A 14,007-nucleotide genomic window follows, 5' to 3' on the forward strand; every position below is an offset into this window, starting at 1 on the left:
CTATATCAAAACGTGGACCTATATCAATATTTATTGGTAGAAATGTTCCTTAGCCTCTTTCCTTCATCCCTGCCTTAGGGTATCTCCCCCACAAAAGTTAAACATTTGTGTCTTAGTGCAGTTTTGGGTATGTTCGAAGATCCTTTGGAAATGTATAGCGATGCTGTTCGTTCGTTCCTGCCATACTGCTCCAAAAGTTATACGATGACCCACTGAAATGACTAGCGGGCGCGATATCTATCGAAAATATATAACTCCCAAAATAAGATCCACTTCCATAATGGAACAAGTTGGTCCAATCCTTCAAGTACCTCCTCCGCAACACTTTTGAACTTTATTTCTAATCCACATTTTTGTCGGCAAGTTCAAATGTCCGAAAAGGGTCACAAAATGCTGAAAAGACCCTAAATACATTCGATCTGTCCGTAAATGAAAGTTTCAATTCACATAGGCTGAGGGTTTATCTCTGTCGGCAAAGCCGACTGATATTTTTTACTTGTTTTAGCTCTACTTTCATTATCCCCAATGTTTTCCCATTTTTTTTTTACAAAATTGAATTTGGTTGCACCCCAGCAAAAATCCTCATTACAAACCTCCTTTCCCACCCATTATTTTAACAAGGGCATGTCGCGCGAAATATCTGGTTATTTTGTAGCCACTGAAATAAGTAGTCAGAATCTACTCAGTATCTACTTATTTCAGTGGTTACCATCTACCTATTTCAGGGGTTACAAAATAAGCAGTTACTTCGCGCGACATGCCCTTGTTAAAATAATGGGTGGGAAAGGAGGTTTGTGGAAACTTTTAAACAACTTATTTAATTTATTGAAACAAAGATGGGATAAATAACAATAATTTTCTTAAATTCTTAATACAACAAGCAGGATTTATACTAAAAATACAAAAGAGGAATAAAAACTATACAAAATATTTACATGATAATTTTACATTTTCTTACATACAAAAAATAAACAATAAAAATTTTAAATTTTCACACAGTGCATAATTTAACACAAAATATCATAATTTATAATAATTTATCTAGGGTACCAGCCTGGCTCTCGCATCATCGTCATAATCTCCCACTGTTCGGGTGATATCGTTGTCGGGCTCCTCCACCATGATATTTGGTACGGGTGCAACGGAGTGTCTGCCCTTCTCCATGGAGCAAATTTCCTGAGGCTGTAAAAGAAAAGATTCATTATTAGTTGTATAATGATGGGAGGGAATATTGTTGGTACCTTAGCCGTTTCGAGGAGAATTTCCGTGTTATTGTTTGTCGTTGCACCACGTAGAAATCTTTGAATTTTCGACCCAAAGAACATCCGGTCGTGGTCCACATCGAATGATGCTGTTGTGGTTCCGGTTGAACTTCCTGTTCCGCTGCTGATGAGCCCACTGTCCATGGTCGAGGTCTTTGCACTCCTCTGATGCGGTAGCATCGATGATAAAGGATTCTGGAATTGCAGGTTACGAATGAAATCACGTTGACCCTGCTGTTTGCGACGATAATACAAATACCCCAATCCACAAATTGTCAATGCAACTGCCAGCAGCATAAGCAAAACAAAGAAAACAGCATGTGAGGAACCACCATCTTCCTCAGCTGATGAGTCGTGATTTTTGAGCAGAGCACTTGAGGATATTTCATTGTGCGTATCACAATATTTACTCTCACTGACAATGGAATCGCCACACATACATTCATAACTAAACTCGGTTTGGACACACATACCACGACATTTGGCCATGGTGCAGGGATTTCTGTTCATCGGTTGCCTTGATATACCATCCACCAAAATATCCTCAGCATTGAGAATATTCAAATTAAATGCCTTACACGACTTCGATCCATAGAGATAGCAACGTACCGCCTCACGAGCTCCCATATTTACAATAAAAACTTGATTTTCATACCATGTCAATCCGGATGGATGCATAACCACGTTGCCCTTTTGTATGAGAGTAATGGGTGTACGACTTGAACCCGAACCATAGCTAATAGCTTGCAGTGTTTTACTTAGCGATTCTGTGTAGTAAAGCATTTTCTTGTAGGGATCACAGGCCAGTGTGGTGACAAATGTCATATCTTTATTGAGTAGATAATCTCGTTTACCTCCGCCATCCAGGCTAGTCGTGGCAATTCGTGATCGATGACTGCCAAATGTATGCGCTTGCATAATGACGAAAAACATCCTGCGATTGTAAGCATCGACGGCGAGAGTTTTTATTGTTTCCCTCGGTTGAACTTTTATGACGGCTCCACACATTCTCGCCGCAAATGAACAGACTTCTATTTGATATTGGGCCGAGCGACTGACGACATAAACATTGTCTAAAACGAAATCAAGAGAAATGGGGATATATAGAAGAGCCTTTATAATGGTATAACAGATAGCAAATGACAAGAGAGAGAGAGACGGAAATGCATTGCTGAAGCCTTAGGAATAAAACATAAAGGAAAGGCGTATTTGATTTATGTGAAACAATTTTCAAAATCATAAATCGGCCCACAGGAATCGATAACAAAGAGTGGATAAGTCATATATGATCTTACCAAATCATGCATAAGACAAATATGGTCTTATGAAGGCGTGGATAAATTAAATTTGATTTTATCAAGGTTTGGATATATCAAATCATGGAGATATGAGTCGCATATCATCTGATCAAGGCTTGGATAAGTCTTCTGATCTTTTCAAACATATATGACTGTACCAAGGCGTGGATAAAACATATGATATTGTAATAAGCCTTGGATAAAACATATATGTTTATGCAATATTTATATAGGTGTGGCTAGGTGTGGATAAATTTGTCAAGCTACGCATAAGACATAAGACATGACCTTTCCAAGACAGGATTAAATAATCAGTGCATAGATAAGTCATATTTGAATATAAACAAGTAAGAACGGCGTTATACCCTCCATCATGAGTTGTATTGAAGTAAATATTAAATTTCAGCAAGTTCGGTAAAACAATGTGGCTAACCTTCAACATACCGAAACTAGGGGGGTACCGTATCAAAACGTCGATCTATAACTACAAATTTCTGGCCTATAGTTTTTCGACTCAAAGAAGACTAAATACCAAATTTCCGATATTTTGGTTAAACCTTCAAAATACCGAAAGTCAAGAGGTACGCTTTTATGGGGGATATAGGAACCCGCGGACCTAACTGATAATTCTCTGCTGGAATATTTTATAGCCCTATGGAAGACTAAATTTCAGTCTTTCGGTGGGATATTGACGTCACAACCTTCAAAACTACGTATCGTTATATGGGGACTATATGAAGGCGTGAACCTATACCGACAAATTTCTGGGAGAAAGTTTAATACTCCCAACGAAGACTAAGTACCAAATTTCAGCCATTTTGGTGTGATAATGAGGCTAAAACCTTCAAAATACCTAAAATCGGAAGGTACCATTTTATGGGGAAAAGTTTTATAACCCCAACGAAGACTAAATGCCAAATTTCAGCCATATCTGAGGAATATTGAGACCACAACCTTCAAAACACCGAAAATAGGGAGGTACGTTCTATAAGGCTATATGAAAGCGTGGATCTATACCCAGAACTTTCAAATGGAACGTTTAGCAACCCAAATGAAGACTAAATACCAAAGTTCAGCCATTTCGGTGGATTATTGTGGCCGCAACATTCAAAATACCGGGGGTACCGTTATATGGGGGCTATATGAAGGTTTGGACCTATAGCGACAAATTTCTGGGGGAAAGTTTTATGCCCCCAACGAAGACTAAGTACCAAATTTCTGCCCAATCCCACGGCAGTGGGTTCTTTCCTACCGGATTGACCCGGAACAACACAAAATCATCGTTCCGGCCAGCGGCTGCCACCTCAGTGTACATATGTTTTTATTTGTTTCGTTTTTCTGTGTTGGGAGCAGCATATCCCGGAATGCCTGCTCCGAATTCTTTTGGTCCGTGCCGGGACGGAGAAAAACCCAGGACCAATATATCTGTACTTAGTTTGTCACATCCGCATATTCACCCACATCCAACCTTCGGTGAGATGCAATAGATGTCAGGAGTGGGTGCATCTAAGGGGTTGCTCTGGACTTGCCCACGTGAGGGACTACGACAGGGACTATGTTGCTGCATGCTGCGTGAACACAGTCCCCAGTGAGTCGTCGTCGGATTACGAAACTCCCTCGTCTGACTACGTAACTCCCCTGCAGTCCCCTCGACAACAACCGCACACACAGCCTTTAACACCAGCCGTTGTTGTCCCAATCCCAGGTAAGATCTAGAAAATAGTAGATTTCATGATTCGGAATAATATCAAGGTCGCGGTGGTGCAATAAACCAAGCTGAACGACAACCTTAGACCATTGTGATGGTTACAATGTGCTAAGGAAAGATCGCACCAGAAGTGGAGGTGGGGCATTAGCTTTCCTATTGCACCAGTCTGTCCAATACATACCTATCTCGCTTGAGCCTGTCTCTAATTACCCGTACATGGAATGTATGGGGGTAGCAGTCAGGCGTGGAACTGCCGAGATAGAGTTGCTGAACGTATACATCCCGCCGAGAAATAGCTGTATCTCAGATTATAGGCCTGACATTAGCCCGCTCTTGGAAGGTCATAATCGTCTGGTCCTGGGGGACTTTAATGCGCATCATGAGATGTGGCATTCGGCCCTCGGAAACGACCAGAGAGGTACAGCGCTGGCTGAGCATATTGATAGCACTACGTTTTGCACGGTCAATGAGTACGCTTCTACCAGAATTAGAGAAGAGTGTCACAGTTCGCCAGACATGACCATCGCGTCACCTGGTCTGACAAATGACGTTACCTGGCAACCCGTCATTTCCCTTGGATCAGACCATCTCCCCATAAGTGTGTCCATTAGCAGACCACCCGACTTCATCACCTCTGAACGCACGCACATTCGTCAATCATAAGAAAGCTGATTGGCCGAGTTTCAGAGAGTTCACCAATCACCGCTTCAGAGAATTTCCCAATCCTTCTGAAGTTCGGGTAGCGGAAAGGACGTTCCGAGACATCATGACTGCTGCAGCCGCTCGCCATATCCCTGCTGGTAAGACCAAACTTTCCAGCAGAGGCGACGGGATAAGCAAATGAGCGTGATGAGCTTCGTCGTGCCAACCCAAATGAACCCAGAGTCAGGGAGCTGACACTGGAAGTTAACAGGCTGGTCGGCGAGCATAAGCGGAACAAGTGGTTAAATCATCTGAAGAATTGCAACATTGGAGCCGGTATAAGTAAATTGTGGACAAAGGTTAAGTCAATCTCGAACCACGGAAGTAGGGATGACAGAACCTCAGTCACTTTTGGCGACGTTACGTTGACTGATGCGAAGAGGTGTGCAAATTACTTCAATCGGAGCAAATGGTTAAATCATCTGGAAAGCTGCAACTTAGGGACGGAATTGTGGGCAACGGTTAAGTAACTCTCGAACCCTGGAAGAAATGCTAAATCATTCAAAGCGTTGGGCCCTGATGGAATCTCCATGGCAATGCTGAAGCAGCTGGATGAGCCGGGATTGGAGTATATCACTCAAGTTCTCAACTTGTCGCTAGCCACCCTCGTTGTTCCCGAATTCTGGAAAATGGGCAGGGTGGTCCCACTTCGGAAGCCAGGCAAAAGTGAATCAAAAGCCTTTGATACAGTCAGACACTCCACTCTGTTTGAGGACATTGAGCAGACAACCCTCCGGCCAAGCTTGAAACGTTGGATAGTCACCTATATGTGTGGACGCCAGTCGTACGTGGAATTCAGGAACAAGAAGTCCAAACCCCGTAGAGTGAAGCAGGGAGTTCCCCAAGGTGGGGTGATATCTCCAGAACTGTTTAATCTCTACCTCTCCTGTATTCCGTCCCCTCCAGACGGAATCGAGATCATAACGTATGGGGATGAATTCACGATCCTGGCGTCTGGTACCTTCCCTGATGACATCTGTGAGAGACTGAATACCTATTTAACCGATCTTACCACCTTTTTCCACTCGAGGAATATGCAGATTTCCGCCACAAAATCTACAGCCACTCTGTTCACCACATGGAGAGCGCAGTTTGGACGAGAGTTGAATGTCATGGTCGACGGTAGCAGAATGCCGACCACAAACTGTCCCAAAATTTTAGGGGACACATTCGACACTATATTCAAGTCATGCGCACACGCCACAGCTATGTGCGACAAACCGAAAAGCAGGAACAAGGTCCTTATGTCCCTAGCCGGCAGCACTTGGCGTGCAGATAAAGAAACCTTGTTGACCATATATAGCGCGATAGGTCGGTCTGTGGTAAGCTATGCGGCTCCACTCTGGTCCCCGAGATTATGTGATATGAATTCGAACAAGATTCAAACTTGCCAGAATGCCGCCCTGAGAACAGCAACAGGGTGCCTCCTCAAATCTTCAGTGGACCATCTACATGAGGAGGCAAGGATTCTTCCAGTAAAGCAACACAATGAGATGCTTTCGTTCCAGTACCTGCTTGGATGCTACCGTGTTAGCCATCCCAATCACCATCTTGTGGGTAGGCCCGACACATTCAGGCAAACCAGGAAGGATATCCATGCTCTAGAGGGAGAGGTCCAACGATACAGGAGAGAACCCCTAGATCAACAAGCATATCAAGCAGGTTCGAATAACATTCACAAGGACGCAGTTGCCAAGGCCTTAAGCAATTATAGTATGAATAAAGTACTCGGAGTACATCCCCCATCTATAGCTGCTGAGGAGCGTCAGCTGCCACGACAAACTAGAGTAGTTTTGGCTAAACTACGCTCGAGATATTGCAGTCGCCTAAATTCTTATTGGGCGGAAAACGATCGCGCCGTGCAAGACATTTGACCAGTATGCGGCATGGGCCCGCACGACACAGAACACCTTTTCGACTGTCGCGCCAAACCTACCCATCTAACTCTAGTGGATCTGTGGCTACATCCCATCGAAGCAGCAATTTTTCTGGAACTGGAGATAGAACCAGAGCCCGATTGAACAGAGGAACGAACATACAAACATAATAAAAACCCTGTTACAACAACAACCAAATTTCTGCCATTTTGGTGTGATAATGAGGCTAAAACCTTCAAAATACCGGAAATCGTGTGGTAGGTTTTATGGAGGCTATATCAAAACGTGGACCGATATAGCCCATTTGCAATACCAATATAATATAATATAACTTCTATAATATAAACTTCTATACCAAATTACAAAGCTCTATCTTAAAAATTGCGTGCTGTAACTTAATTTCATGGTTATATCGACCTAGAATTTCACACTGATCAAGAGTAAATATACTTTATAGGGTCTCCGATGAATATTTGATGTGTTACAAACGGAATGACAAATTTAATTACGAGTATACCCTCTATATTATGGTATGGTAAAAAGGGGTGAACAAATTTAAAGCCCAAATAAAAGAATTAGAAAAAAGTTCGGCAAGTACATTGGCCTCAATATCGGCAAGGGTTGAAAAAAGTGTAATTGGTAACGCTCTATAGAAAACATGAATAGAAAAACGTATGGTTCATTACTCACCCGTTATCCAATCTACGGCAACCTTACTTGGTTGTGGCACCTCTAACGCAGCCTTCACAACGCCCGTATCAATATCTACCATGTACAAAACATTCTCACCCTCAGTGGTGAAATAACCACGCCGTGCCCTTATATTGATGTCAAATCCCATAACCTTGGAATCATTGGCCTTCCAGGCTACTTTCAAGACAATTGGTTGTTCGGTCATGCTGCGTACCTCATCGAAGGTGGTGAAAAGCAATGATCGTTCACTTTCAATCGATTTGCATGAAGTTTTATCAGGACGCATCATAAAATCGGGATAACATGAACATCGATAAGAACCCATGGTGTTTTCACACAGCTGAGCACATGGATCCAATGCTTCACATTCATTAATGTCTACGCAGCTTCGATGATCGGCATCAAGTTTATAACCACTGAAGCAAGAACAAACAGCACCGGATGGTGTGGGGCGGCATTTATTTTCACACACCGGATGTCCAGCTTGGGGATCACAGGCGGTCTTACACAATGGTCCTTCATCGGCTCCCGTGTCGCAATCATCAAAACCATTACACACCCTCGACTCATCAACACACTGGCCATCTTTACAATCGAACATATTCGGTCCGCAAGCCATTTCATGGTTGGGTTTAATATTTGCTGTGCGATTCCATGCTCCATGGTGATCGCAATTCTCTTCATCTGAACCATCTGCACAATCCTTTTCGTGGTCACAACGGAATTCATTGCGTATACATTCCTTGGTGGTTTTACAGTGGAATTCGTAAATGCTGCAGATATTGCCACAATCAACTTCGTCTTCACCGCGTGGACATTCGGCAGTGCCATTACATTTGGCCGACATATCCAGGCAAATATTGGGATCACTGGGACATTCAAACATGGGAACACGATCATCACCACAGGCCATTTTACGTTTTTTACCCGAAGACATGTCACAATTGACTTCATCCGAGGTGTCACCACAATCATTGTTGCCATCACATACCAGACGTTGATCAATACATTGGCCCAAAAGGCATTTATGCATGTTGGGAGGACATTCGCGTATGCCTAGGGTAAAGATAAAGAAATTTACCGTTCTCAATTGTTGCAAATTTTTCCCCTCCACCCTTCTCTACTTACCACACTTGTCATGTTCATCCGAGCCATCCTTACAATCAATTTTTCCATCACATTCCCAACTTTTAGACAAACATGTGCCAGAATTACATTGAAACATATCGGGGCCGCATATACGCCTGGGTTCGGTTACATCCTTTCCACGGGCCAGGCGACAATCGGCCTCATCGGAGTTATCACCACAATCATTGAAGCCATCACACATAACACTGAAGTCCACACAATTGCCATTGTCACAGACATGTTGATGACGGTGACAAAATTTGGATTTATCTAAAAACAATTTCGGAACCAAATTCAGAACCGAACTAAAAAGAAAAACCCAATCCCCAAGCTTACCAAACTTCTCACAATGTTCCTCATCGGAACCATCTTGACAGTGTTTTTTACCATCACAACGCAGATCACCATCCACACACTGTTCTCCATTGTGGCATCTAAATTCACCAATGGAGCAAATAACTTGAGGTTTGGCACGTTTGCCATCTTCACAGTTCGCCTCATCCGAACCATCAGGGCAATCTTTACGGCCATTACATTTTCTAGACAACGTCAAACATTCACCCGAATTACAACGGAATTCACAATCTAATGCCTCAATACAGGTGCGATTGGTTGCATCTCGAAATACCAAGCCCGCTGGACAAAGGCATCCAGGGGCAAATTTCCCTATTGTTACACAAATATGTGAACAGCCACCATTCCAGTGCTGACATGGATGATCAACAACAATTGGAGACGAACTTGCCAATAAGGGTATTCTCATAGGCAAAGAGACGGTACTATACAATTCCCGATTGACTTCAATGTCGAAACGTTTCAAAGGTCCCATATTGCTTTTATGGGTCCAGTGTATAATATTCGAATTCAATTCGGTCCAGAAAAGATCTTCATCAACAATGGCAATGGAATAGGGGCGCTTAAGGCGACCACGGAATGTGTAGGCCCTCAAATTACGATAATCGGAAAACGAAATACGACCAAAATCACTGTCTGACCAATAGAGAGTCTTGGTTTCGAAGTCTGTTGCAAAACGAATATCATCATCGCCCAATTCATCCTCAAAAGCGTGGGTATGTTCTCCTTGGCCACTCAGAGACTTCTGATCAATGTGCACATGACGTCTGGATTGTAGGGCAATGAACATAATGCTGAAAATAGCAAGTGTGGATGTTTTCTTTTATCGATTGTTGTGGCAGATTGTGACAAGAAGATTATGGTTCTTCATCTTACTTACCCATCATCCGGAATTACTGCTAAACCAATGGGAACTTCAATGCCCGAGAAAAATGATACAATTGCCCGTTGTTTGCTTTGTAGCGAAAAAACTTCAACAACATGTCTTTCCGAATCGCTCCAATATAAATTATACGAGAGGTGGTCTGTAAGAAAATGAAAGTTATATTCAAATAGGCTTACATAACTGAGAGAGGATCTATTGGTGTTCCATAAGAAGAGATAGTAATACAATCACCGGTCTTGAGATTTGAAGATATCGTTATCCCTAGTAGAGATGAATGGAACCGAAATAACACTCCTCCGGACGGTCCGGTCTTCTATACAGACGGTTCCAAGATGAAAGATGGTATCAGTGTCTACTGTGAAAGGCTGTCTTGAATACTTTTACAGGTGGGACAATGTCTGTAGTGTATTACAAGCTGAAAACTTCGCGATCAAGAAGGCTGCATAATTGACAAGAAGTCTGTATGCTGAGATCTTTGTGGATAATCTGGAGGCCCTTAAAGCCATCAAATCCATTAACATCAAGCCTGAGGCCTTAAGTGCAGAACAGCCTTGGGAAAACTAACAGTTTCCGACAATGCTGGGTACCAGGACACGCGCCTTTATGGGAATCGAGCGGAAACTGGCTAGGTGAGAATCTGTTGGCACCTTTATATGGGTATACATCAAAACATGGACTTGTGTGAACGATTTTTGGTGGAGGAGTTTAGGGAAGTCTGAGAACCTTAAATGTCAAATTATGGTTTGTTCAGTCCAGAAATTTAGCTATAATCGCCAAAACAACATAAATCGGGAGGTACCGTTGTACGAGTATGCGGGTTATACCAACACGTGGACGTATATAACGAACTTGACCTGCCTATGGAAAAAGACGCAATGGTGCAAAATTTTATTCTCTTAGAATTTTTTCCTGATCAACATGTGTTACAACCAGAAAAAACAGACTTAATATACCCTCCATACTATGGTGGAGGGTATAAAAATCCACTCCATAAAGAAAGTCTTCTATAGTAGAATTTTGTAACTATTTTTTCGTTACCGAATAAAAATGGTAGGCAACTTTTCGAATTCTATGAGCGAGTTTTCGTGTAATACATTATTTAACCGCTTTAAAATACTTTTTGATACTCAAAAATAATATTTTGATGAAAAAGTTAATTATACAAATATTTTCGAATTTCTTGGATCGAAAGCCTGTTCGATCGAGCTCGAGTGCCTGCAAACAAAATACGCATCTATCCAAAATTGCAGCGTCCTATCTATTTTTTTGTGGATGCTGAGTGATTACCACAGACGGACTGACGGACATGCCTCGATCGACTGAAAATTTCCCCTGACCAAGAATATACAGTGACTGTCACTGAAAATGATGCAACCTGAAATAAAAAATATAAACGTTCATAACTTGGAAACAAGTTGAGATTTTTTAACAGTTCAAAAAACTGATTTGTAGGCTTAAAAGTTGTCTTTAATATGGCATACAAAATACTGGAAAACGAAAAAATTGGCATTTTTATATTGAGCATTGAAAATTATGAACCACAATAATCGATCATTGATTTCCAAGTTTTTGGCTTTTATGTAATCAGAATGCTGGAATAATTGGTTGCTTATCATTTTCAGTAGTTTTTTTTTTAACCGATTCCGATAGAAACAATGATGTTCCTGACGTAATTTTGATATGATTGTAATTAATGACCCTTTGTAGGCAATTTGACTAGAAAATTATAGTTTTTGAAGTTATTTTCCAAAAATAACTATGAAAAATCATTAAGGGTTATGTCTAGAGTACGTACAAACAATTTAATGATACACTCCACGTCAGTAGAATAGAACACCTACATTTTTGTTAATGTTAGCTTATTTATCCCAAAACGAATTAATCTGCGGTTTTAATCTTGTGGGGATTTAAAGTCTATGATGTTCCGTATCAAACACAGAATTATGTTTCTAGCTCTTCGCGAAATGATTTCCTGATCAATTTTCCGATAGTACTATGGTCATGGTACGTTGGTCATCAGGATCAGGGCTTCGGAGTCGAGCCATTTTTTGTCAGACTCCGACTCCGACTCCAGTCCAATTTTTTCTCGACTCCGACTCCAACTCCGGAGTCGACTCCGAAAATAGATAAAATAAAATTCACAACTTAAATTACAGTCATCTCAGTTTAAACTTTCAAGATACATAACATTGGGAGGATACCAAAACATAGACCTATATTGTTCGTTTTTTTTTCTCGTTGACAATACGGAATGCAAAGTAACAAGCACTTCAGCATACTTCACACTTCAGAACATGTAGCAAAACCCTTCAAAGCAATTACAATCGGACGGTATCGTTACAAGGTTTCTCTACCTAAACACCGACATACGAGTATATTTTCAACTTTCCGAATTTGACTTATGCACCCAATGAGACTCGAAATACCAAATTACCATACTTACTGACCGGTAACACTCTTTGTAATTTTTTGAGATATGGAAAATTAACGATATTTTAACACCGAAGCGTGATAGAAGACCAAAATAGCGTATGCCCCTTAACATACACTTTCGTGGTTAAGGTTACTTGAAACCTTTATGTCAAAAGGGATCATTTTCTTCAAACCGTTAAGAATTTTTATTTACACTTTTAGGCCTTTGCCTACATAACTCTTCATCTTCAAGGACAATATCTCGGATTCTTGTCCGTCCATAGTTATTTTTTACGTATTGCACCACGTAATGTGACAAAAGAAAACCTTCGAAATACATAAAATCGGACCGTGCCGTTATACTAAATCGTAAACATATACCGACAATTTTACATCTTTATACTTTATAAAGTTGCCGACGAAAATTTCGATGTATTTCAAACGGAATGACAAGTTAGTATCTTATGGTGGAAAGTGTCTTTTGTCTACCACCTCAAAAAGAATACAACTAAAACCAACGTTTAGTACGGCTAAGCCGAACTGACAATCGGAAATGATTAAATAGTTCTAGAAATTTATATATCCACCATCCTATAGAGGTAATGCTCATAATTTAACGTCAATCTGTTAAATAATTTTCATTCCTCAGCATAAATATATTGACAAATTTATCCCAGATGCATGACTTAATCGAAAAATCATTTGATCTCTTCTCATCGAAGAACAACAGGTTAGCATAGGGATATCCCCTTAAATGGAGAGAGAAATGGTTATGTAGGTTTACTTATAGATAACCACACACTATTCTATTATAAAAAGCAGACTTCTTTATAAAAGACGAATGGTTCTTCAAAAGCCCGAATATGTCGTTTAAAAAATAGCAGGAACATCGTCTTTAAGAAGATTCTAACTTTTCTCATACAAATTCAGAAAGAAGTCTAGTAGGTCTTTCGTATGATTTCCATTAAAGTACTACAAGGTCTTTCATAGAAGTCCAACAGGTTCTTTTACAGCAGACATAAATGACTTCTAATTAAAAACAAGAAGAGAAGACCGTGAGTCTTCTATAAAATGGCCTGTAAATTTTCTAAAAGGTCTTCCCTAAGTATATTTGGAACATGCAAACAAACATGGAACATGCATTCAAATCAATTGACCCAAAAATGTTTCCGATATGCATTTTGTAATCAAAATAGAGATTAAGAGTTTTTTTTTTTAAATTATGATCATTTAAATAATTTAAATTGATTTGACAAATTTTGATAAATGTAGAACAGACTGTTGCCCGGAGTCGGAGTCGAGTTTTTTTTCACGACTCCGGCTCCGACTCCAGCAAAATTTGATAGACTCCGACTCCAACTCCGACTCCGAAGCCCTGATCAGGATAGAACAGTAATTATATTTTCTCAAATTTTTGAGATATTAACGCCGAATTTTCTTTCAGTCGATAAAGCAAGGCTTTTTAATCATTTTCCACCAAAGAAAACCTATAAATTATTCCGCGGACACCGAAATAACAGCTTTAAAGGGTTCAAATTGACAGATATTTGAAACAAACTAGGAATATCAATAGGAGTCGCGAAGTTATGTCATATTTCTTCAAAATAATATAGAATATGAAACAGACAACCTCGACGGATACAATCGAGTGCTTCGAATGCTGATAAGATGAAACATTTTCAAAATA

The 14,007-nt window shown here is 40.6% G+C and overlaps 1 protein-coding gene across 2 annotated transcripts in view; it reads right to left on the reverse strand.

Annotated features, from left to right (window-relative positions):
* Window positions 1-813: 813 nt before the first annotated feature.
* The window catches only part of yl (Putative vitellogenin receptor yl), a 42,323-nt gene continuing 29,129 nt past the window's right edge, over window positions 814-14,007 (reverse strand). The window contains exons 6-12 of one of the 2 annotated variants that reach the window (XM_073974553.1): window positions 9,903-10,047; window positions 9,005-9,816; window positions 8,669-8,938; window positions 7,538-8,596; window positions 1,522-2,335; window positions 1,242-1,457; window positions 814-1,182 (exon numbers count right to left, since the gene is read on the reverse strand). In XM_073974553.1, the coding sequence (XP_073830654.1) occupies window positions 1,038-1,182; window positions 1,242-1,457; window positions 1,522-2,335; window positions 7,538-8,596; window positions 8,669-8,938; window positions 9,005-9,816; window positions 9,903-10,047 (3,461 nt within the window). In that variant the 3' untranslated portion in view covers window positions 814-1,037. Of the gene's footprint in view, window positions 1,183-1,241; window positions 2,336-7,537; window positions 8,597-8,668; window positions 8,939-9,004; window positions 9,817-9,902; window positions 10,048-14,007 lie in introns of both variants that reach the window. The other variant, XM_073974554.1, reaches the window with a different exon arrangement.

The sequence above is a fragment of the Musca autumnalis genome, unplaced genomic scaffold (assembly GCF_047663935.1).
Source record: "Musca autumnalis isolate F117 unplaced genomic scaffold, ASM4766393v1 scaffold_3, whole genome shotgun sequence".
In the NCBI taxonomy this organism is placed as follows: domain Eukaryota; kingdom Metazoa; phylum Arthropoda; class Insecta; order Diptera; family Muscidae; genus Musca; species Musca autumnalis.